Source organism: Callorhinchus milii, unplaced genomic scaffold, assembly GCF_018977255.1.
Source record: "Callorhinchus milii isolate IMCB2004 unplaced genomic scaffold, IMCB_Cmil_1.0 Scaffold8, whole genome shotgun sequence".
Classification (NCBI taxonomy): Eukaryota; Metazoa; Chordata; class Chondrichthyes; order Chimaeriformes; family Callorhinchidae; genus Callorhinchus; species Callorhinchus milii.
Genome location: NW_024704749.1, coordinates 16,153,271 through 16,178,968, shown reverse-complemented (window position 1 = coordinate 16,178,968; position 25,698 = coordinate 16,153,271). Strand labels below are relative to the sequence as shown.

General features: G+C 46.2%; 1 protein-coding gene across 4 annotated transcripts in view; it reads right to left on the bottom strand.

Moving 5' to 3' along the window:
• Positions 1-25,698, bottom strand: part of LOC103183072 (ral guanine nucleotide dissociation stimulator) — a 44,114-nt gene that overhangs the window by 12,673 nt on the left and 5,743 nt on the right. Inside the window, exons 1-6 of one of the 4 annotated variants that reach the window (XM_007900330.2) lie at positions 15,987-16,346; positions 5,266-5,376; positions 1,911-2,104; positions 1,435-1,506; positions 770-963; positions 114-235 (exon numbers count right to left, since the gene is read on the bottom strand). In XM_007900330.2, coding sequence (XP_007898521.1) covers positions 114-235; positions 770-963; positions 1,435-1,506; positions 1,911-2,104; positions 5,266-5,376; positions 15,987-16,181 — 888 coding nt within the window. In that variant the 5' untranslated portion in view covers positions 16,182-16,346. Of the gene's footprint in view, positions 1-113; positions 236-769; positions 964-1,434; positions 1,507-1,910; positions 2,105-5,265; positions 5,377-14,538; positions 14,588-15,986; positions 16,347-25,698 lie in introns of those variants that run through there. The other 3 variants (XM_007900333.2, XM_007900331.2, XM_042337733.1) reach the window with 3 other exon arrangements.

Below are 25,698 nucleotides of genomic sequence, written 5' to 3'. Positions count from 1 at the left end.
TCAATCCACTTTACAATATATCCTGTGAAACGCTTTGAGACGTCTCAACGACGTGATAAGGCACTGAGTCAAATGCAAGGATTATTATTATTATTATTTCTCTGCAGACTCACCGCATCCATCAGAGTGAATTGCTCTGCCAGCACACCAGGAAGGAAGGAAAGGAAGTCAGTCTTTCCCTCTTCAAACCCGTTCTCCTCCAACATAGGAAAGGTGCAGCTGCTCTGATCGGCCACTGTAAAGAGACAGGCAGGAGGAATATAAACCCTTTCAATACGTTGCCAGACGTCGTATACCAATCTAGGAGCAGCTCGAATTGCTGTCCATCCAACACGGCAATCCCAAAGGGAAAGAGACTCTACTATCAATTGCTATCACTAGGCGTCTCCACAATTGACCCACTGCCTTAGGGTCCTCACCCCTTTCCTTCTCCTAAAGACGGTGGCTTGTTTTGCAGTGAAGTGGTCACGGGTGTTCACAGCTTCACTGATTGAATGTCAGCGTTCTTCGGATGGGATTCCACACTGCGAATGTGGTGGGTTATTCACAGAGTGTGAACGCGTGGGTGGGTACATGACAAATGAGTCACCAACATCTGCAATTAGATTCGCTACTGGGAAGTGTGTGTGTGTGTGGAGGTCAGGTGAGGACTAGCCTGGTAGCACTCACTGTCAAGCCTCACACATTGGAGAGCCAGCAATGGATTGAACCTAGCAACCAAAAGTGGGTTAGAAGAGTAAATCTAAGAAGTTTAGTTACAAAGTCCTACCTTCCGGGTCCAGCTCAGCTTCGTTATGTGTCTGAAATGCACAGAGCAGGTTGTGGGAGCGGCGCTCAAGGTCTGAGCCTGGAAACATCTGACGGATGTAGGTGGACAGGTGCTTCAAGCAGGAAAAATCTGGTGGTTTTCGGAAATCTTCGGAATACTGATCGAGCCAGGCACCCAGGATTGAGGAGAGGGTGCTGGAGGGGATAAAGAGGGAAAGGGTTAGGAAACAGCCTGCTTCAAATGAGAGGCTTGGCTATTGGGGAACGCATTCCCGGTCAGGCCAGCACAAAACCCAAGTGAAACATCCAGTAGTTATAAGGACATCCCCCCACTCCATTCCTCTCTACCCGCACTTCCTCTTCATCATCATCCTCACTGACTCTGCCCCCCTCCCTCCACACACTCTGCCCCAGATGAAAGTTCATGTTGCAGTTTTGCTTCCTCCCCTCTAAAGTCAATATAACAAAACTTCAGAGCGCACCATAGGGCCCACAGTTTATATCCAGGGTCAGATTACTTTAAGAATGGTGTGGTTTCCCCTTCAGTTCTATTCACTTTTCAGCCCTCCCACCCCCACATGTTTTGGATAGAGATTAGCTGCCACCACAGTAAACCAGTGTTTCAGCATTCTGAGCTTCTTGACACTAGGATTCAGCCATTCTTACTTCTTTATTTCTATTCTGTCTTCTGACGTGAGCTTTGACAAGTCTCCATTCAAGTGATGTAGGTTTCCATACCTAGAAGATACAATACAATACCATATTACATTTATATAGTGCCTTTCACGTCAAGAGGACGTCCCAAGCCACCTTAAGATGACAGAGGAAGGTCAACACAAGGAACAGAGCTGTGCTGTCATCTTAACAGGAGCCTTTTTTTTTACATTGATGCTAAAGTGAAGCAAATGTTTAACTGGGTGGGTTTACGCAATTAGTAGCGCTCTTGCCAGTGGAGCAGAGGGGATGAGGGACAATTTACACCGTGGAATCAAGAGGTGAAAGGCCAGAAATCAACCCACCTCATCACCAAGGCCCCTTTGCTTTTCAGTTCTACCCCTCACCCCTCTCATTCCAGCCCCATAGCCAGACTACACTCAAACCAGCCCGTGGCCATTGCCAGCTTGCCCACACAGCACGGTTACCTGTTGAGCAGCAGGTCCAACACTTGTTTGGTTGTCGCGAAAGCCCGGTACGTGCAGAGGAAGATGGTGACGTAGGTGGAATCGTTGCCTTTAAACGCCGACACCAGGTACTCCACGAGTTTCTCCAGAGTCCCAGCTTTGATGGTCCGCACCTTGCAGGTTTCATACAGGCTCATCGCAGATTCACTCTCGACCTGCACAAGGGGAGAGAGAACTGGTCAGCCAGCAGCAGCTACAGGCACTTCAAAACCAAGCACAGTGCATTCCCTTCAATATAAGGAGGGATGGGCTGGATGGTCCCTGAGAGAGGAGGCAGGCTGGTTGGTCATTATACATCCAACATGGGATAGAGTGCGAGAGAGAGAGAGAGAGAGAGAGAGGAAGAGATATCTTGCTATACACTCCCACATATTGATCACAGAGAAAGACGATCATTGAGAGACGAGATTTCCAGGGAACATCCCAACGGAGGTTAGAATAATAACTATAATCCTTGCATTTGATATAGTGTTTGATCACGGCTGAGAGACTTCTCAAAGTGCTTCACAGAATAGACTGTAAAGTGAATTGACTGTATATTTCGTGGGCGAAATGGTTATGGTGGTGGTGGGAAGGGAGGACAAATATGAATCACCGGAACCCGGGAAGGAATTTTTCATTAGTAATCATTCTCCCTGGGAGAGATGTCACCACCGTCAAGTCCTATTTAACATCAGTGAGTTTTTGCCCACCGCTCAGTTGGAAACGCACGCTACATTGCCTTCTGTTCCAAGACGTGATCATCAGATGTCAAGTGAAGCAAACCACGGTCTGTGCTGGATTCCCTGTGCATTCTACGTGCACCAAGCTGCAGAACGCTGTCAATGAACAGGCCTGACAGGGGGAACAGTGAGGGGGTGGGTGGGGGTGTAGGTCGTCATCTGGCTTAAAGGAACATCCACTGTGGTAAAACACTCCACTGGTTGATTTGACCTGCAATTTTGACATGCAATCACTTAGCTGTCCCTTCTCTCTTCTCCACAACCCCCCCTGCTGTTGCCGATTATCAACTAATTTGACTACAGTTTGTTCAGCTGTATAATCAGCACATCACACATGACGCATTCCATCCCACAGTCTTTTATTTCAAGGTTTTATTGGAAACCTTTTATTTGCACCAGACGAAGGGTACGCCTTGCCATCACACTGCAATGTGTCAGCACCATTATAAAAATATGCAGAGGATCACCCAATGGTAGCAAGCACAATATATGGTCACTGCACACTTATCCCTCTCCAGGTCTCAACCAGTGGCTGCTTAAACCTCAGCAGCCGAGTTCCCACTCCCTCTGCATCTCTCCCCCCACACTCCCATCCCCTCTGCCCGGCCACCAGCTGCCATTTACTGCACAGAAACAGGCCATTTGACCCATGTTGGGTTTGTCCTGGTCCTAGCTACATCACCGGCTTAACCTGCTCTTTCCATTACCCACACCGTTCAATATATTCTTTTTCCACTCAATAATGCGTATTCACTTCCCCTTTAAATACAGTCAATAAATTGCTTTCAAATCGTGCCAAATGATTGCACATTCTAACCCAACACCCCTCAGTCAGCGGAAGGATAACGTTTCCTTCTGGTGATTTTCCTCTCAAGTGATACCCTTCTGTTACTGACGACTGGAAATAGCCTTCCTGTCAAACCAAGCATCATTTTGAGCATTTCTAGGAGGTTCAGCCTTCCCCCAATCTTCTCTGCTCCAGGGAAAAAACAGTCAACATTTCATTTCAGTCTCATTTAAAGTCTCCCCATGTCACTGCTAAAAGCCAAGCTGCTGAATCAGCAGAAACTAACAGGCCAGTTCATTCAGTCTCCTCACCCCTGCATGTAACACTCAGGCTATTTGTGTGCAACATTAAGACTAACCTGCCTGGCTTTCCCATGTAAAGCTTACACTCGCCTCCTTCCTCTCCTGTTTATAATTCATGAAGCACTGAAGCTGAAAATGAGAATTAACCAGGGAGAGCTCGCCCTAGTGGGAGCGCTTTATTCCACTCCGCCAACAATAGAGAGCTAAGCTACACAACAGGATCAGTTTCTGGACTCAGGGCAAAGAGCTGCCAGTCACAGGACCTTGGCTCCCTCAGTGTATGAGCAACCTCATACACTAACAGAACTTTCACCTATAAAATACACAGTGAATCCACTCTACGCTATATCCTGTGAAGCTCTTTGAGACAGCTCAATGATGTGTTATATTACAACAGAGCCAGAGCACCGTGTATACGAAAGAAAAAGGAACAGAAGGGCACGGGGGAGGCTCAAGTGGAGTATAGCACACACTAGTTGGGCTAAATGGCCTGTTTCCGTGCTACAGATTCATTGTAAACCTATGAAGTGGGTGGTGGGACACTGGATGGGTCGCTGTAAAGTGAGATGAGTGGCGTGTCCATGCACAACATTATAGTCCTGGCAAGTCACTTTACCCGACTGCCAGAATATCGTGCAGCACCCTTCATTGCCAGAGACAAGCGGTGTTGGCACAATGTCCCTGGGATAAATTCAGCTGCTTTTCGTGACGGGATGGAATGACAGAGCGGCTTTGCATCGCTTACAGAGAAAATCGGGGCCAAGCAGGGAGCTGTTCAGGAGTACAATTGCACTCCGACTGCTCGCCATCCAAAGGTTACAAGAGTCCTTAGTTACCAGGTAAACAGTGTCTCCCAACAACATGGGTGAAATGGCAACTGGGCAGATTACCAGGAAATGATGTGGTTGTTTGTTTAGACTTTATCCAGTTAAATGAAAATGATTCACCAGCCTCTATTGTTCCCTCGCAAATCGTGCTGGGATACAATTACACAGACACGCCTTCAGCACATCACCTCAGTCGTCACTCTTAACGTACATGGCTGGACAGTGAGGATTCAGTCGTGGGAGGGTGGGTGGGGATGGGGGGGCACGGTAAACACAGATACTGTCCTGAATTGAGGTCCAAACAAGTGCATTCTCCAGCCTGGAGTCTCAGTCTCAAAAAATATGCAGTGATTAATATACAATCAATTCACATTACAGTATATTCTGCGAAGCGCATTGAGATGTATCGACGACTTGATAAGGTGCTGTAGGAAATGCAAGGATTTATTATTGTCATTATTATTATCATCATTATCCTCTCTTCTCACACTAGCCAGGGTGACGATCGAGAAGAAATGTAGCCCAGATTGGCATCCGGGGTGAGATTAGTTCAACGGAGGGTGATAATGGGGTGCGGCAAGGTGGGGAGTGGTGATGCATTCAGGGTTTGGCGGACAGTGATACGAGAGGACGACTTTTCAGGCCAGAAATGCAACGCGATCCACAAGGAGCCCCTACCCCAAGCCATCGCTGTCCTTTGTTTGCTGCCTGATGCACCTGGACTTTTCTGAGTGTTATGGTGTAGATGGCTCCCTCCTCCGCCTCCTCCCCGATGTCCTGTGCAGCGCTCTGAAACAGGAACAACAGGTAAATGGTACGCACACACTCGCACACCAGAAAAACCAGTCAAGATAAGATCCAGCCTGCAATCATCGGACCACAGAATGTTACTGTGCAGGCACTGAGCATCGGGTCACACGTTTGCACAGCCCCTATTTTGGTGAATTCCAGCCTCAAATTCTCCTGCTTGCCTTCTCCAAGCAGCCTCCCCACCCCATCCCCATCCCCCCACACCCCACCCCACTCGGGCTCTCCAACTCGCTGGACTGCATTTAGCTCCGACGTGAGAATTCCGATGTGATGAACCAACAGTTTCACGGACCAAGTCGCCGAGAGTCCGAATCTCACATTGGCATTATTCCGTTTCAGTTCAAAGGGAGGTTACTGAAGTCAGAAGCCTCAATAGCAAAAGGGGAATAAAAAAAAGACACAATTCTCCCACAATATATACAGTCACTTCCACTTTGCAGTAATACTCTGTGAAGCGTGTGTGGGGGAAGAGGAAAAGAGGTGAGGAGAGAGATGTTCTAAAAGGTTTTCTGATGCGTTTTACAAAACAACACCGTGTTACCCCTTGCTCTCCTGGAGGCATCGATTTACGTTGGGGTACACGTGATCGGCTTCAGTCGCCTTCTTATGCCTTGTCCCAAGTTGCTGTTCTTCATGTGAAATCTTTGTCACTGACAAGATGATGTGCCCATGGAGATTACACCTGTGGCCAATTGTAGGGCTTTACTGCCACCCTGGCTGAGATCACCTAAACTCAGCACCCACTTGTTCTGTTTGGGTCAGTCCCACATGAAGCAGAAGCTTCATCTACACAACTGTCAACCTCGACAACAGCAACAAATTGTATTTATATACCGCCTTTCACGTAGGGCGGACGTCCGAAGGGGCTGGAAAAGAGGGGAAGGGGTTTGGATCAGCCGGCAGGTGGCATCCATTATTTAGACACTCAGAAACCTACCCATCGTAAGAGAAGCTGGTTGGTCGCGGTTACAACAGTTTACGAGATTCCAACAATAGGCCGAAAACGAATGATACAGCATTAAAAAAAATTCCAAACTGCACAAAAAAAATCCCTTTTTTCACCACCACCACCAATATCACCAAAATAACGAGTTATTTTTAGATTCGGGTTTCATCACTTTCCCACTTCTCCTTTCCTGTTACTGACTAGATTTGTTCCGATTTGGCCTGTTTTCGTGGGGTTTCCTGTATTGCGTTACCGTGACATGTGAGCTTGAACATCGTTGATTCCTCCTGGTATAATGCGGCTGAGTCATTAAAGCATTTTATGAATTAGACTTTCCCTTTCTACCCTTCCCCGCCCCCCAAGTGAAGAAAATTCCCTCCAACCGCTTCCCTTATTTTTCTGCTTTTCAAAAAAAATCCCATTCAGAGATGATGTCCTTTGTCATCGATTCCCCAAATAATTTATTCCATCAGCCTGGCCAGATATCTTTCAATCCTCTATAATTTCCCTCCTTAATCTTCTCTGCTCCAGTGAAAAAGGGCCCCAATTTAGGCAGGTTCACCATTTGTAGATTGCTTCATTTACCCAGTATGAGAACAATGCATCCCAATGGAGCTAATCATCTTCCTGTGCATCATTAACAGGGCTCCCTCAGATCTGCATGCAATACTCCTGGCTATGTATCAAATCCCTAGACATCCTGCACTAATGGGCTATTTGACATTGGCAAGTCAATCTTCATTAGTCACCAACAGGCCGTTCTAGACTCTGTCCATTAATAACTGCTCTCCGTTTCCCAGTTGCCCAGACAATTGCTGTCCACTCTGTCAATACTGCACTGCGCACTGGAAAGAAGGGTTTCCTCCCTCCTATTAACCTTTCCTGGCATCTTGAGCTTAGAGTCATTGCCCCACATATATGTCCATCCGCAGGCAAGGGAGGCATTTTGGGGGATGAAGTGGAGCTGCGGTGCTATAGGGGTTAACGTGTGCTGATGTGTAGATCTTCTAGGGGTTAACATGGAAATGTGGTCTTCTAGCGGCTAACATGGTCTGAAGTGAAGGTACAGTTCTCTAGGGGTTAACATGGACTGCATATTCTCTGAACAGCCTTTCAAAGGGCTAAAGGGAACTGAATGAGTGCCAGGAAACTAGGTCAGAGTCTGACCCAAAGACTGTAAAGCTTCTAAGCAACAGTATATTACACTTGTCACAAAGACCTTTCCTCTCCCCCTCCCCCCATAATCACGTGCTTATCCACCCACACACATACACACGCACACAGAAACCTTCCTCTATAACATTCCCTTGCAGTCATTTGTACAATGTTCTGTTTGGAGAAGCAGGTGGCAGATAGTGTGCAACAGAGGTGCTTCCTGAACCTTTCTGCACATACGAATAAAAGGCTTCCCTTTTCAAAGCAGCCTTTATTGTTGTGTGTTGAAGGTGAGTGTCAGCAGGGGAAATCACAGCCGAAGCTGACCTTACTCAATCTTCACACACGCGCACACACACACACACAGCCCAAGGAGGTCTCTGGATAGAGATTAGGAGCTGGGAACTCAAGCTGATTTCCTCCTCTCCAACTTGGGGCACTCTGGGGAAATGTAACTGAGTGTAGATCTGGCTGACTCAGCACACTCCCTCCAGGGATTGAAACTGGGAGCTTGAAGGTCTGTACGGCTCACGCACGGGATCATCTTTATTGCAGATCACAATTTACTGGTGTAGCTTTGAGACCAGGGCGCTGGAATCATTCAAGAAATAGCTTGACGCTGTAATGGGAAGACAGTAGGGCGGGTATTCTGGAAGGAGGAGATTATATTAGCCAAGATTATATTTCCCATCTAAATCTCTCTCGTGATTGTTTGACTTCGATGAGCACAGAGAAGAAAATTGATACACCCAAACCATTGGAAAAATATGTCCCGAGGAAGGTAGAAAACATACTGAGGGACAAACCTGCTATAGCGGCCTAGACAACAAGAACAACATTTGTATAGAAGGATAGAAAACTTTCTCGTAACATCTCTCACAAGGAACAGGGTCCTGATCAGAACATGTTTCAATACATACATGAAAGCAATTGTATTCCTTTTAAAATTGGAACGAGTGCAGCCCGAGGCAGGGCTTCTTGCTTCATGTTATTTTTACAGCCTGTCTGACCAGTCGGTGTTCAGTCACCAAAAGAAGTCAGCCGGAGGACTGACTTCATCAGGTACCCACAAGATATGAGGGTTATCCAGTACCCCAGAGACTGCTTAGAGAAGATCATTGAGAACAATCCCCAGTGTTAAGAGGGAATGAGCTGCGAAAAATATACATCCTAGAGGGATTGTTATACAGCAATATAAGGTGCTTAATGAGATTTGAGAAAGTAAACCTCAAACAATACTTTCAGATATGCCAAGGCAGCAAGACAAGAGGTCAGGGTTCCAAAGGACAGAATAAGAAGTACTACTTTTTAACACAGATGATAACGAGTAGCAGAAACTGTTTAGCAGAATGGGTAAAAGAGTCAGGATGTTGATCTCATTTAAGAAAACAGCTCGATGCTGTACTAGGGAGACAGTAGGATGGGTATTATGGAAGTACGAGTTCAAATGGGTCAAGGGCCTTCTTCATCTGAACCACTTGTGTGTTCTAATGAGAGCTAAAACAGTCATGCAACCTTCACCCGGAACTGCTGCATTTAGAAAGTGTCATCTCATCTCAGATTAAATTACCTTGTGTTAATCAGATCAGTATACACTTCCTTGAAGCTCCAGTTAGTAAGAGCTTCTGGCAAGTGTGAGACAGATGTGGAGAGATCCCAGGTTCAATTTCACATCTGTGCTGAGAGAGCTGATCTCAGCTGAGGGAGCAGTGGGAAGATTGCAATTGGCCTCAGTGATTCTGGGCCGCAAAAGGTTTTGCTTGCAAAGGTAAGAGAATAAGCAACCACAATCAAATGACGGTGACACTTTCACTTATGAAACGCAGTTAGGTTCGGTGGTAACACAAATTCTTCTCCTTTGAGATGTTGGCCTGACTTTTGTCATTGCCAGCACAACAAGCTCCATAGGTCATTAAGGGCATCCCTAATGAATGGCAGCTCTGTGTCAATGGCGGATGCACAAAAGGTCTATTAATATACACTATGCTGTGGAATCATCCCCTCTTCTCCATCAGTACAGATTCAGATGGTTTCATTCATAGTGGTCATTGGGCAATTGTTGCCTTGTACAATGGATGGATGTATAAGAGCAGCTTTCTGAATGCATTTGCTCAATGGTGTATTATTAGGCAACTCTACTCAGTGCAACTAAACAGGCCTGGGCTTTCAATGGAGAACAGAGGCGCCGAAAAGAAATAGAGGCACGCTGCAGTTTTCAACACTCACTTTATCAGAAAGACGCAGGCTGGTGTCAATGAGATACAGTGGCTGGGTCAGCCTGTATCACGTGCAAATGTGCCAAACAGAGGAGAGCTTCTCTCTCAAATCCCAGTCAGTTTTGTCGCTAAAATTCCTTTAGCGTTAGGGAACAGCGGACCCTTCCTTTTCCAAGGATTCTAGGGTCAAAGCTGCAGAGATGTCAAATCTCCTTGTTCTCTCACTTAGCCACCTGCACCCAGTGGATCCACCAACTACTTGGAAACATTAACAGTGAGTGGGAGGGCAGGTCTGTCCCATTTACTCCTCTTGCTACCTCTCCCGAGCCATGGAGCACACTGAACCACGCTGCTAACTCTACTCCCATCTGCCATGACTCACCAAGCATCAACTTCCCCTCATATTCAGTGTTCTCCTGGCTTTCTCTGCTCAGTCACACTTATGCTGGATATGAGTCAATGCTTCCTGAGTCATGAGCTGGCTTTTCAAGATGTTTAACATAGAGACACGTCACATAGAGACAGGCTATTTGGCTCAACTAGTCCTTGCTGGGTTCATACTCCACACAAGCTCCCGCCTCTCCCCTCACCGATACCCCTCCATTCCCAGTATAAACCAACACGTTCTTGATCTCGCCTGTGTGGTGGTTACGTGGGGATCTGGATGGTGTTGTTGTTGTGTTTGAGAACCGGAGGGGGAGGAGGGATAGAGGGGACAAACAGCTGCGCCTCATTCTCATCCTCACCCAACAACCATCCACTCTCTTCCTTCCAGCAGCAAGATATGAAATAATAATAACACTTGCCCTATCACATCGTTCAGACGCCTCAAAGCACTTTCACAAAATATATCGTAAAGTGGAGTGTGTATATTTTGGGACTAAATATTTTGAACCCTGCACCTTTCAGGGTTTGTCGGCTCAGCATCACACCAGGCAACGACTTTTTACCCAAAGAGCTACCAGAACTCACTCTCCTTATTTCACCTCAAACCACATGGTATTCAAAAACATTCCTAATCCGAGAATTGCTGATACCTTTCCACTTCACGAGCCAAGTGTCCCCTCGGTTGAGCAGTTGTCATAGAAACTGTGTGCGTGTTGACATATACAGTATTTATGGCGGGAGAGGGCCATATTCAAACTCTTTTACTTACCTATCACCGCAGTGAGTCAGAGAGGAGCACATTCCATTAACTAGAAGAAAGCAAGCTTTATATTGGCCCGTACACACCTTTCATTGTTCACGTCTCCTGCGAAATCCCTTAGAATGGGGGCGCGGGGCTCTCAAGAGTGTGGACTGTTCGATTCTAGCTGTACACTGATCCTGTACTCACCCCGTGCCCGCATACAGCACAAAATGTCCCTGAATCCGAGCCCCCACAGACCCAGAGGTTCTGAGGCTCTGATCAGCCAAGGTAGCTGACCTTACATAGCTGGCTGAAGTGCCTCCTGGATGTGGGGCCATCCAGTGAGTTCCTGATGGAAGGTTGGCACTGAGTGAGGACACGATCAGGCTCGGCTGTGATGTCAGATCACACGCCAACCCTCACCGTATGTGGTCAGCCGTGAATAAATAAGACTTGTCCTGACATTCGATTCGGCGTCTTTCACGTCAGGAGGATGTCACAAAGCATCTTGCGGCAATCACTGTGAAGCATAATGACTGTATTTGGCTTGCAGCAATGTACGCTGGCCTGTGCTGACTGGAGACCAGTGGAATTATACCCCAGCACATTCTGGAGTGGATGGGAGGGAGTGAGGATAATTTTCTTTCTAAAACAAGAGATGTTAAATCCACTATCAATCCATTTTCTGCTTTGTTTTCTATGTGTGAGCTTCAAGCCACTCCCAGTTCTGGTACAGCAAGGGTTACCCGCACTTCTGTTGAAGGGAAACACCCAAACAACGTTAACCCCTTGTTGCCTCTTTCAGATGCAGATTGACCTGCTGTACTTTTCCAGTGTTTCCTGTTTTTAATTCCATTCTATTTGTCACCCGAGACACATCCTCCTTTGATTCCTTGCAAAGATTGGAACGTGGTGCCAGTCACAGCTGAATTCAGAGTGATTTTACTCTAAAATCATAGGGAATAGGATCGAGATTTTCCCCCTCCCCACCGCCCACCCTCCCCCTGTCTCAAATCTCCAGCCCCCCCCCGTCTCCCAGTTTTTCACAGAACTTAAAACTACAAATGTTAACATTTAAAAATTTTAAAGGAAAAAATCAGGTCTCAGTCTATTTGGCTCAGTTGTAAAGATAAGGTTTCTGTCAATCATCGGGGGCGGGTGGGGGGAGGGCGAGCTGTGTAAAGTTCTTTGAGACATCCGCCCAACGAGACAGCTTGCTTCACAAGTGTATTGCATAAGTGTGTTGTTCGGTTGTTATCTATGTGGTGAGCACAAACACAGACACTCTCACTTGATGGTTATTTCTTCCTCACAGCTGCTCAGGGCAATTTCCCTGCGAACGTAGAATCTAACAACTTATCAAAATGTTTCCGAAGCCCCAAGGTTAATACCGTACCTAGGCCCTGCAAAGGTTTAGAGTGACGTTTTATCTTGGAACTGCAAATTTTCCGAGGCAGTGTCGTTTGAGACAGTAAAGAGAAGTCATGCAATTAGAGAACATCAGTAACTGGGAACTTCTTTGGTTGAATTCTTTTGCTGCAGCTCAAATCCAGCAAGTGAGACGGAAAGGAATGTCAACTCACAAAACCCTCAAACAGACTGTAACATCTGGACTGCCCTTCGTTTAAAGGGATGGGATGTAAAATGATTGGCAAAAAAATGTGTGTGTGTGTGTGTGGGGGGGGGGGGGGGGTTGTGGGGGGAGGGTTGAAGAAGAGCAATGTGTCTCTGCTCCTCCTCCCTCCTCCAGTGACTGCTGACGTGCAGGGAGAGAGTTCCAAGGATGTCTCTCTCGCGCGGGAGTGAACCTTGTGATGTGGGGAGGGACACTGCAGCCGGACCCCATTGCTGTCCTCTTTCGATATTCACCCACATTCATCTTTCAGCTGGGCAATGGGGATGGGTGTGAAATCTCTGAATGATTTACCTCTCTCTAGCCCAGGGGGCTCTTATTGTCACCCCAGGAAGTTCACCTACCTCGCACAAATCAGGGACCTTCTGTCATACACCAGCCAGTGCGTTTACTTAGTGAGCCATCTGGGGGTCAAATCTCATCTCATCAACAACAACAACAACAAATTACGTTGGTAGTGCACAATGACATTCACACCCATGTCATACAGTAATAACGTTTAGCCCAGTGGCTTTGTAATTGTGAAAGATCAAAGGGAAATTGATCCCCTTCATTGAAGCTCTTACATGAACAATTTGAAGCTGGATATAAATCCAGTTGTAATACAGTGTGCAATTTCATCACGACGACAAGTCTTCACTCAAGAGTCACATCTCCAGTTGCCAACTATATCCGGAGATCAACTATATACTTTATTAAAATAATAATCTGGTCACTCGATCCATGACTGTTTGTGGGGACGCTGCTGTGCGTAATTGGCTGCCACGTTTCGCCCACAAAATACACAGTCAATCCACTTTACAATATATCCTGTGAAGCGTTTGAGACGTCTCAACGATGTGATAAGGCGCTGTATCAAAATGCAAGGATTGTTATTATTGTTATTAGTTGCCAAGCCAGAGTACCGATGCTGACGTCACGTCAACACGTTTGCTCAAATGCAAACCCGAGCTAAATTTATTCACGATGCGGAATAATCCCAGCGGGAATTGCGAAATAAACAGGATCCAGATTCGCGATTCTGGAAACTCCGAGAGAGAGAGACTGCCTCGAAGTCATAAACGTCTGCAACGACGTCAATCGATAGAAGCTTGAACGTACACAAAGAGCCACGTTTTCATAAAAGCTATAGAGTAGGCCGTCTCCAGAGGTTTTATAAAAGCATCACTCTTTGACTGCAGAGCGCCTTCCCCCCCCCTCCACCGTGAACCACGATGTAGTAGTATTCTCAGGAAATGCTGTGGGTGTGTCCCACTTCTTGTATTGTATCAGCTTATCTAACCAACGTTGGAAACAACCGCAGCGATAATAAGTTTTCTGACTTGCCATCACACAAATTTAACCACTCTGGTGCACTCAAAAGAAGCCCCTTCTATTCAGTATTAATCCTAGAATTTGATAAAGCACCTGTTTTCAAAACATCTTGAAAGCACTTCACAGGATTCACAGCAATGTTCCACAAACAGCCATAAAGTTAAAGGACCCAGGTTTATCCTGGGGATTGTTTGGCCAGGACGCTGCGAGAAACTCTCTTCTCTTTTCATGCAGTTCAATGAGATCTTTAACATCCACCTGAACAGGCAGACTGAACCTCGATTTAATGTCTCATCTGAAGGACGGCACCTCTGACAATAATAATAATAATAATAATCCTTGCATTTGATATAGCGCTTTTCACGTCGGGAGGACGTCCCAAAGCGCTTCACAGAACACACTGTAAAGTGAATTGACTGTATATTTGTGGGCGAACGCGGCAGCCAATTGCACACAGCAATGTCCCACAAAGTGCCACAATACTAAATAGTCACGTGAGCTATTAGCCCTCCAAATAGCTAAGTAACATTCAAACCAATCACGCCAAAACCACTGCTTACCCGAATTTGCGCACACATCTTAAAAAGAGCAAGGTTCTTTCAAGCACTTAAGACAGCGAATAAGGAGGTTAAAATTAGATCGGGCAGGATTGTCATTGAGTGACTCTCGTCTGTTGAGGACGGGATTAATTTTGTCTGAAATAGCCTCCCGGCCCCCTCCCCCAGCCTAACAGCCTGCTGATCCTCACCGTCTGCTTCCCACGTACGTAACAGCAGCAGCCACCAGTGCCCATGGAACCTTATCCCAGCTTGAACCTGAAACAGGAGACGGCTCCTCATTGATTGATGTCACTCGCAGTGACAAAACCCTGTGATATACGCAGCTGAGAGAGTCAAACGGTTAATACAGAGCAGCACCGAGCAAGAGAGAAGTGGGTTTGAGTCCTGATTAGTGCTGAGGGAGCAGATATATTGGTGTAAAATCAACCTTCTCTTCGATTTCATCGGCAAAGTTTAATTGACTAGTTTGATTGATGGAATAATAAATAAATCTGGTCAATCAATCCACGACTGTTTTGTGGGACACTGCTGTCGCGTTTTGCACACAAAATACACAAGTCAATCCACTTTACGCTATATTCTGTGAAGCGCTTTGAGACGTCTCAACGAAGTGAAAAGGCGCTATATCAAATGCAAAGATTATTAGTATTATTAACTGTCCTTAGTGTCTCTGGGTCAGGCAGGCAGGGAGAGAGAGGGGGAGGGAAGGTGGGAGGGGAATAAAATTCAGTCTCGACCTGCGAACAAAGGTGATCCAGTATTGTTGGAACCTGTGCATTAATAGCCATTTAAAGGTGGGTGGGGGAAGTGCTCTCTGGGCATAGCTGGGCAAAATAGCGCTGCCATCAGCTGGTTTCAACCACATCTGCAGCAAATCCCCAGCCACTCAATGGAACAATATACTCGTCAGGCAAACGTATCAACTGGCTCATTTTGGAGCACTTTAAACCAGTTCAGAGTAAACACACTGCAATCTAAATCTCCAAATCCCATTTCCCCGTCCATATCTTTTGATCACATCCTTTTAGAAGGTAAACATCAGAGAAGGGCAGACATGAGTTTTCCCCTACAGAACATAATCAATACAGCAATAATCCTTGCACTTGATACAGCGCCTTATCATGTCGTTGAGATGTCTTAAAGTGCTTCACAGAATGTACTGTAAAGTGCAGTGACCTTATATTTTGTGGGCGAAACGTGCAGTCAATTGCGTACAGCAGTGCCCCACAGACATCGTGGATATACAGTCACTACACTGTGCAACAAATCCGGTAAAGGGGTTTTGAAGAGTCCTCCTGACTTGAATGCAAGGATTATTATTATTACTGCTATTTTAATAATTATTATTATCTCTAAACTGGATCAAATGCAAATTCAATCACGGTCCCTTCAGCTCTGCCAAGCTGAGTATGGAAGTTTCTAATAATAATAATAATATTATTTATTATTGTCTATATAATAACAACAATAATAGAACGCAAATGTAATGGATTATGAAGTTTTTGTACGGATCATTTCTGCGTTGCAAATGCCCAAGAGCGACAGAGACAGAGTAAGGGAGAATCACAACTGCATTGCAAAGTGCCAGAGAGAGAGAGAGAGAGAGAGAAAGAGTGAGTTAGGGAGACCTTCCTACCTCGGAGTGGGGCAGATCGGGATCCAGTTGTGTGAAGCTACTGAGTAGCACGGGGCAGCGATTGCTACCTGCCACCTCCAGCCTGACATTGTCCCACACATTCCTCATCCGCCTCGAACTGTCAAACAGCTTGTGCCGGGCAGCCGGGCTCCCCTGCACGGCATTATGCAGCTCCGGCCACATCAGGTAAACCATAGGAAGCAGGTAACACGTGAAATAACGCCAACAAGAATCCCCCACTTCCCGTCCTCTTTAGAACAGCAGGAAAAGACCCATTGCTCCCACTGTTGCTCGCGACTCAAGGGCACCTCGTCTCGGGGAAGCCGCAGCGTATCAGCATTGCACGTTGACAAAACTGCTTCACTTAAGAGTGGGAGTCTTAAAGAGACCACGCCTGCCACTCAACGCAGCTCCCCTCCCTCTCCCCCTCCCCGCGGGCCGGGGCATGATGTCACCGCCAGGCTTCCTCTAAACACAGCACTGGATTTCCAGACAGCCGGACCAAGTTGAATACAGGAGCTCAAATTGTACCGGAGCTTTCCTTTCTGAGTCACGATAATAAATCAGAAATTCAACTGCGCTTTTGTTTTGCGGGCACCGACCAGTCTCCGAGAGATTCCCCGGGGAAATGCTGCGGAGGACTGCTTTGTGGGCAAGTGCAGTAATGTCCCCAAACACGGACATCCACCCGGTGAGTGGCCGTTCTATCTGGACGACTGCTGTCCTGGGCGCTGGACGCTGGGAGGAAGCTCCTTCTCTTTCCCAATAAGGTCGTGCCATCTTTCGCACTTTGACATCCACCCAAACAGCCAGACGGGGACCCCAGTTTAATGTCTCAACCGAAGGGTGGCATCTTCATCAATGCAGCATTGCCCCCCACCCCCGCCCCGGCAAAGCACTTGATTCTCAGCCAAGCCTCTTGAGTTTAAGTTCTGGTACCAGAGACTGTGTCCACAGTCCTCCTGGGTGCCAAGTTTCCAATTGTAGCCACCTTTCTAGAGGAAGGTTGTGGTAAGTGGCAAATCTCAGTTGCCATAGGTGTTGCTCTTGTGCAGCAACTAATGGACAGAGCAACAACGACCACAACAACAGCTTGCATTTATACAGCACCCTTCACATGGAGTAGAGTCTTGGAGTGCTTAACAGCGGCAGGCCTGACTCCGAGCCCTCACTGTGGGCAGAAAATGAGGAGGAGGAAAAATCAGCGAGTTTATTTCAATTAAAATTAAGTGTTTTTTTTCAAACTAAGTTGACAACTCTTCATAGTGCTCGTTTTCATTTACTGTTGTGTTCAGCTGCAGACTCTCCTCTTGGAACATATTTTGTTTGGAACAGTAAATGGCTGGAGACCAAAGATTACACCATGTCCCTGGCTTCTCACCACAGTCACATGCTTTCCTTTTCTGCAGATATACATTTCATCTTGAACTCCTCTTTTAAAGAGCTCCAGTTAGGCGTCAGCAGTCTCGCCTCTGAGCCGGAAGGTTGTGGATTCAATTCCCTTCCAGGTTGGGCCTATGAAATCGTACAGTCTAGGCTGACGCTCCAATGCAGTGCTGGGGGAGTGCTGTAGTATTGGAAGGTGCCATCCTTTTAATGTGGTTAAACTGAGGTCTGCCAGTTAACAACAACAACTTACATTTATATAGCCCCCTTCACGCGGGGTAACGCCCCAGAGTGCTTCGGGGCGCTACCCCATTAAGGTGGGTGTTAAACCAGTTAAGGTAGGCGTTAAACATCTGTCTGTTCAGGTGGATTTTAAAGCTCTAAGGGGTTCCCACTCATGATCCCTATCAAACTATAGTCGGGATTCCTGCACTTGGTCGCGTGTCCCGAGGAGAGAGCAATGCCACGACTTGATGTAATTGCTGACCTCATAACTGAACCTTCCTCTATTGACCAATCTAAACAATAAACCAGACACGTTAGCACAGGCAACAAAGACCCGTACGTTGCTTTGGGAGCTGGGTACCGATCAGAGCGGAGCCGGATGCCAGGGACTGGGTAGAAAATAAACCAGCCAGGATTCCCACTCCTGAACAAGATCCAGAGACTGCCCTGCTGGATGGCGCACAAGTGGGTGAGGGGTGTGGTAACTGGGGGATGACAGCGAAAATTCATGCTCGGCTAGAGTAGGAGTCACGGTCGAAAAATTGCAGCAACCCTCCCAGACCAGGTGTAGATTTTGTGAAGAGTGGCCACTTGTGCTGACAGCACAGGACAAGGCAGCACCGGAGAGAGTAAAACAAGTGCAACAGCGACCACTGCTATCACAAGCATTCCTGGCATTCAGGGAGCACGCAGCGTGACAGCTGAGTGAAGACCACAATATTTGGCAACAAGAGTCTGTATCAATACAACAGCTCATTCCAGGCCGCCTTATTCCGGGGAGGAGAAGGGTGAGTAAGGGGGTTCAGCTGCTACTTAGAACTATGCAGCAGTGAGAGAGAAAGAGAGAGAGAGCAGATGGGATCTTTAACAGGGACGTTCGTCAGCCAACTAGGAATGTGTAGGATCTGCCAGTGTTCACCATCTACCCAGGGAGTCACAGCTCTCAGTAGAGCATTAACCGGGACAATGTTTTGTGCTTCAGATAGAAGGCAAGGCACCGAATCGACTGTACTTGAAATGACTCTCATGCAATTGTAATGGATAAGGGTCGCTCTGCAGGTTTCTCTCTCATCCGTTCATCCTTAAAATAATACTTTGCACACGGCATCAATGACCTGCAGTAGTTACAACGGACGGTTTAGGGGGAAACGTTTCAATAAACCTCCTGAGAGGTTTGCACTTGTTTGTAGTTGTGGCTAGGCCACATCATCTGCAGTCCAAGTTGAAACACTGGTGAAGTATTCCCCTAAACACAAAGAGTTTATATAAAAAACAAACGAAAATCTGCCCGCAAGTTTGAGTGGGGAATTGCCACACAATGTTATGTGGAACTGAACAGGAAAGTCCCCCAAGTTCACATCCCCTTCTGTACTGAATTAGATATGTTTTTCATTTGTTTATTTTGCAACTCCCTCTGTTTAGGGGAATCCCTCACTTGTGCATCCATTTCTACTATAGTTGTTGTAGCCACAACTGCAAGTGCAAACCTCTCTGACGGCTTATCGAGACTTTTTCCCCTGAGCCATCCACTCTAAGCTCCGCACGCCCATCACACCAGTCCTCGCCAAACTTTGGAACTCTCTCCCTCAATTCCTGTGCCTTGCTGCCTCCTTCTCCATTTACAGATCACTGCCGAAGACCTTACACTTTGACCATTCTTAGGGCCACCTCCTCCCTCTCCCGGCTCGGCATCAGGCACTCTTAGCACTCCGAGACGCTACATAAATGCAAATTGCTAGTGTGGCTCTGGCTATTGTGGAAAGCGGATAATCAATGAGCCAAACACCCTTCTTCACCCAAACTTCTCATGATCTCTTGTGTAGGCAATACTGCCCCCCTTTCGGATCTCCTCCCCCGAACCCTCCCAATACACCAGCTCCACTGCTCTCATTCTGCAATGCAGTTGACACCAATTAAACCTGAACCCACTCCTCCAGATTCAGTGTGGAACAAGGGCCGAGACTCAATGGAATTACAGAATTAGAACTATAGTACCATTAGATACAATAGGATCAAAGTAGCTCAAATACATTACGAACCAGCATTACAATGGGACACTTACATTTCCTTTATAAATCCTCAGACAGCTTATAATACTCATGATTAGATCAAGGTAGCGCGAGATCAAGGTAATGCAGTGTCAGCACGTCCATATAGCTTCGGTTTGCTACAGTAGTGAAGGTCACCTTTCAGTCCCTGACAGCTGTTAAGAGCTGGCAGATAAATGGGTTTCCCATTTACGGGCCAGCCCAGCCTAGGGTCATCATAAGCTAATTCTTATTTGACAGCGTTACATCTTCAGAGTGGTGGGTTGGTGGTGAGGATATCCAAAGCACTCTTCCTCCATTCAGTAACAATAACGGCAGCTTGCACTTACACATGAAAATGAATGTCTAGACTCTTGTGCAAAATATAATCAATTGGAAGCAAAAGTGGATTTTGCTTATATAAGCAAATGCGATGGCTAATCTGTGCCGACATCAACCCATAAAGAACAGGATGAATGGAATTCTTAAGAAAGAGACATTTTTAAGGAATTAAAGCATTGAAGATGCAATCAGAACAGAGTACGGGGCAAGTGAAAGAAATCCATCGACCTTGGGGCCGCTCTGCACATTGGGGAAAGGACAAACCTTTATTGTTTGAGTTGCCGGTGTAGTACCGCAGCCAAGGACATAAATCATTAAAAATAAAAAAGGCCATTTGCTAAGTGCTGGATCTATTTTCTCCTATATAGAAATCATTTCAAATTAGTTTTGCTTTTCTCCCTCCATATCTTCCCGCTTCCTTCCGCCTCTCCTCCCCGTTCCCGGACAATAGCTGATAGTTTCACAGTAACATCTGGCATTTGTGAAGCGTGTTCAAAATCCTATACAAATGACCAGGATCTCTGTCTCTGTCGTTGCTTCCCTTCTCCTTCCCCCGTCAGTGAGTGTATTTGGCAGGCTGAACTGATGTTGGCCCCCGAAGCAGAGAGGAATTACGTTGAAACTTCAGGTTTCCATTCCGATAATTGGGATTTGTTGTTGTTGGAGGGATTGGTGAGAGTCTCGGACGGATCCCAGAAAACAATAGTTTGTGACACTTCTTCCCCTCCCGTCATTTAACTCTTGATTATACTCTTTTTCCCTCGCATAGCCTGGTGAGTCCTGCAGGCTATTCAATCACCTAACTAGTCCCAATTCAGCATTCCTGTCTCAATAGGTTCTGGCAAAACTGTGATGATTCACTTTCTGTGACAAGGAATTAGATGGGGAGAAATTCCACAAGGTTTACTATATCTGCAAAGTTTACTATAATGCAAGGATCTGTTGTTAATTATGTAGCTTTCAGAGCGTGTGTAATTCAGCAAATTCTTAAATACAGCCGAACCCACAACCTTCTGATCCAAGAGTGCTATCAACTGGGCCACGTTGATGCACAACCTCAAAATTTGGGGGGTGTCAGCTGGGTATCTGACATGCGGAAACCCATCACCACGCTTAAGAGAACTTCAAAAGATAAACTAAATCTACCCCCAATTAGAATGGCTTCCCACGGTTTCCCGCTAAACTCTTCAGACTCTGGCAATCACGGATAATTGATTCCCACTGACAGCCATCAGACCAATATCTGTTATTATGCAGCCTCCCTGGTGTGATCTGAAATCAGATTTATCCCATTACTGAGACCAATAAGCCAAGCTTCCTCTCAATGCCTCAGCTGGAAGTCCAGTTAATAATATTTCCTGCCTGCAGTGGGGTTCTCACAAGGAATGTCAACATGGCAGGACTTAGTAACAAGCTCCTTGTGTTTTATAACCTGCCATTTGAAGTGCAATCTCTGTGGAATGACATAGAGCAGGTTTAGCTCTGGCCCCAGGTCACCACTCAGGGTACATTAAGAGATGGTGATCGCACGCACAAGGGCTTGGCTGCATTGCCATTCAGTTGTTTTGTCGAACTTTGCTGTTGCAAAAATAACTTTCGAGTTTGCCTAAAAGATTACTGTAAAAGCCCTTGAAGATGTTTCGACGGGATAAGGCGCAATCTTTCACTGTACAGAGACACCCTGCTGCAAAGGGTAAAGATAGGGGCAAAACTAGTCTCTGAGCTCCCCCATCCACAACAACAACAACAACAAGATCCCATCCATCCCCAAACCTTAATGTGTGAGCTCAGAGATGGGCGAGGGTGAGCGGATACCTGTGGAATGGCTCCCCCCAGTGTCAGATGGGAGAGTCAACGAAAAAGGCCACTTACCTTATTTTTGATGCAGGACACAAGGGGAGGAGTTGCGAGACACAAGGTGAGGGTTAATGTGGAAGATGGGGCGGAGCACAGGAAATAATTCAAAGAGCTAGATTTTCAGAGGGTACGCCCTATGATACACTCAGTAAAAATCTGTGAAATTGGAAACTCCTTATCTCAGATTACGTGATAAAATGTGATTCATGCCAAAGAAATGCATTATCCATCAGAGAATCTGACTGCCTCAGGCCATGAATAGGACCTCATCACACGTCCATCACACACCTCACCAAAAAGCCACACCTGATGGTTGCTAGGTTCAGGAACAACAACAGATTACATTTGTATAGCACCTTTATTATAATAATAATAATAATAATCCTTGTAATTGATATAGAGCCTTATCACGTCTTCGAGACGTCTCAAAGAGCCTCACAGAAAATACTGTAAAGTCAACTGACTATATATTTTGGGGGCAACTGTATATTTTGTTTCACGTTGGGAGGATGTCCCAAGGCGTTGGACGGTCAGGGATTTGGACCCAAGCTGGGAGTTGGGATCAGGGTGAGTGGAGGGCAGGGCAGGTAGGGGTAGGAGGGTGAGGATTGCACTTCAAATGGCAGGTCAAAGAGGAGGGTCTTGAAACGGCCTTGAAGAAGGCAAGGGAGGGAGTGAGGTGAAAGGTCTGTGGAATGGGTTGGGAGAAGAGAGGCTAAAGGCTCGACCACAATGGAACCACTAATTGACCAGCCAAGACCACGAACCAAGACACTCTTTATTACCAATTCTCCACTTTGAAGTAGAGCAGGAACCCCCTCACCCCATCCCACCCTATTCAATCCCTTTAGCTGTTGATGAGAGTTTCACCAAGGAGGAAATGTTTCTGTTCTGAAAAGGTAGAAAAAGAAATAAGGGAAAGGGTGGGGACAATTGAAACAAATCATCCTGTGCGCTCTGGTGATCAATACTCAATGTTAACTCAGCCTGAAATTCTACACAGCCTTACTGTCATCATCGTCTTCAGTTCTAAGACCATGCAGAATTTACAACAACTAGCACTTACATTGCAAGGATTATTATGATGATGATGATTATTATTATTATTACATAGCGCTCTTGACTCATTCAGGGCAGCGTCTCGGGAGTACTTCTCAGTTTAGTCTCAATATGTAAACTAGTTTTCTGCCAGGCTTTTTAAGGCTTATTGGAAAACAATTACGGTCACTGCACAGCATAAGCAGTGAGTGTTTCTCGAAATTACCAACCCACACAATGTTAATTCCCAAAAAATTCCCAGATTAGGAGGAGGCTAATTCGTTCCAGAGTCCCTGGCGCTATTGCCCTGGAATCAGATTCAACAGCAAAGCAGCAGGAGAGGGAATTTCTTACAAATTTTGTTAGCAGACAAGGAATGAACTTCCAAGAAGAGGTTTTGTCGATGGTATTATATTCCCTTCCGACATCAGTCCGTGTGGCAGCACAGAGAGTTTGGTTGATCCTGTCAGTCTGTCTCCTGTTTATCCTATTATTCTGTTAGTTGGTAGCACTCTTGCCTCCGGCTCAAAGGTTGTGGTTTTAAGTCCCAAGTGGAGACTTTGAGTCATCCACTCCAACATAGTGGTGGAGGAGTGCTGCTATGTTGCACCCGCCGTAATTCAGGTGAGATGTTAAATCAAGGTTCCGTCTGCCCATTCAGGTAGACATCGAAGATCTCCAGACACTGGGAGAAACTCCCTCCTCAATATATCCAGAGTCCCTAACCGGGAGTCAGAGCTTTCTAATAATAATAATAATTCTTGCGTTCGATATCGCGCCTTATCACATTGTTGTGACGTCTGAAAGCGCTTCACAGAATATGTTGTAATGTAGATTGACTATGTATTTTGTGGGCAAAAGAGATTCAGAGAGAATTTTCTTCGGGGGGGGGGGGGGAGAAGAGACCATTGAAGGAACATATATTGAGTAAAAGCGGGTACCCGCTCCTCATCTGACCCAGCCCCCTCCTCACCCCCCCACCCCACCCGCAAACCAGCATCCTCTTCCTTCCACAGGCCGAACACTGGCCTCACTTTCTCGCCCACTCGATGACCCCCTTTCTCTGTCAAAGCACTTTAGTTAATCACCGCATGTGCAGCACTTGTTTACTACCAGGTCCTACATTCCTGTCACAGGCCGCTCCATAAATCCCAGTTGTCAAGTCCGCATATTTTCTCTCACCGGAATTTCTGAGACTGCAGACAGCCCGGTCGGAGGTAAAGTCCATTGTTTTGTTGCCCGTGAACATCACATGATTCCACCAGCTCCGAATTTCCACTATCAAATATCACAGCAGCCTAACTACCAGACAAAGACTTAACTCTTTTGGGTCTGCTGCAGCTCAAGTCCCACGCACACTAATGATACTCGATTTCTGACGAGCTTTTACTTAAATCTGTTTTTCTCTAACAATCCCCCAAATAAGACTGGTCGTTTGTTTCACAGCTGTTTATGGAACATTGTTGTGCGTAAATTGGCTACCGTGTTTGTGTATGAAATACAGTGAGACACTATCCTGGACAGTAAAATCTTGTGAAGCGCTTTGAGACGTCTTGATGATGTGATGACGCTGTATCAAATGCAAGGTGCTTTATTACTGAGAGGGTCACTCAAGCCCAAGTGGCCACTGATCACGCGTGAGCCTTGACAGAGAATGTCAGTGGGTTATTCAACCACGGAAATCTCACAAATGAGACCTAATTATAAAACCAGCTTTTACAAAAAACCACAATCGCTTTTAAATGAAGAAAATCTCAATTTATAGAAAAAGAGAAAAAATAGTGGCTGGTCCAGAAAAGCAAACGTCGCTTCTTAAAGCGCGAGGACTGATCCGGGCCGAGCAGAACCAGCTCCAATTCAGAAAGCCTCCGTTTCTCACTTGGCGTCCATTCACACAGGAGGAGGCCATTCAGCCCGTCATGTCTGTGCCTCGCTAACTCTCTCACTGGATCCATCTGCTCCATTTCCATTCCCCTGCTCTTTCTGCCAAACCCTTTGAACGTCTTCAACCCTCAAGTGTTTTAATCAATCAAAATTCCTGTGAAGTGATGGAGCTGACTTGCCACTGCATTGACAGCTGCTGTCCTCAAGGACCAGGCGTTGAACAGAGGTACTGTCTACATGCACAGGCGGACGTTAAAAGATTAAAAGGTTCAGTGACCCTATTTGTAAAGACAAGGCGACTTCTCTCTCCCAGTGTCCTGGCCAACAATCTTCCTGATAAACTGGCTATCACTTCCAGGCTGTTTGTGGGCATCTGCATATATGTGGAGAAGGGAATAGGAGGTTGCGGAAGAGAGAGATAGGGAAAGCAGATTTGCTTGGGTAGAGGCTTATGCAACATGACTTGAAGCATAAATGACCCAGGGAGAAAATTCGCATCCCTTGTGTAATTTTACAATTCTGTAGCACGTGTCCCACTGGATTTGTTTTGACGGCTTCTCACAGATTTTATTATCAGATTTTGTTATCAGTAGTAGCAGTAATAATTATCCTAGAACTTGGTACGGTTGGGAGGGAGTCTCAACAGCGCTTCATCGGATTTCCTGGAAAGCGTAGTAACTGTGAATTTTGTACTTTGCAGGTGAACTCGGCAGCCGAATTTTGCACAGCAACATCCCACAGAAAACTAGGAGGTTAAGCTGCAACATAAGGCGAGCGGCAATTCTGAAGCTTAATTCGGTGGTGGCGGAGGGGGGGGGGGGTGGGGGGGGAAGCATTATATTCAGAACAATGACATTTTCCTGTTGATTCAACAGTACTGAACAAAATCCAGTATTTTGCTGGAAAACATAACTCGTAACTGAGAGAGAAGAAACCTTCTGCAGAGAAACCTT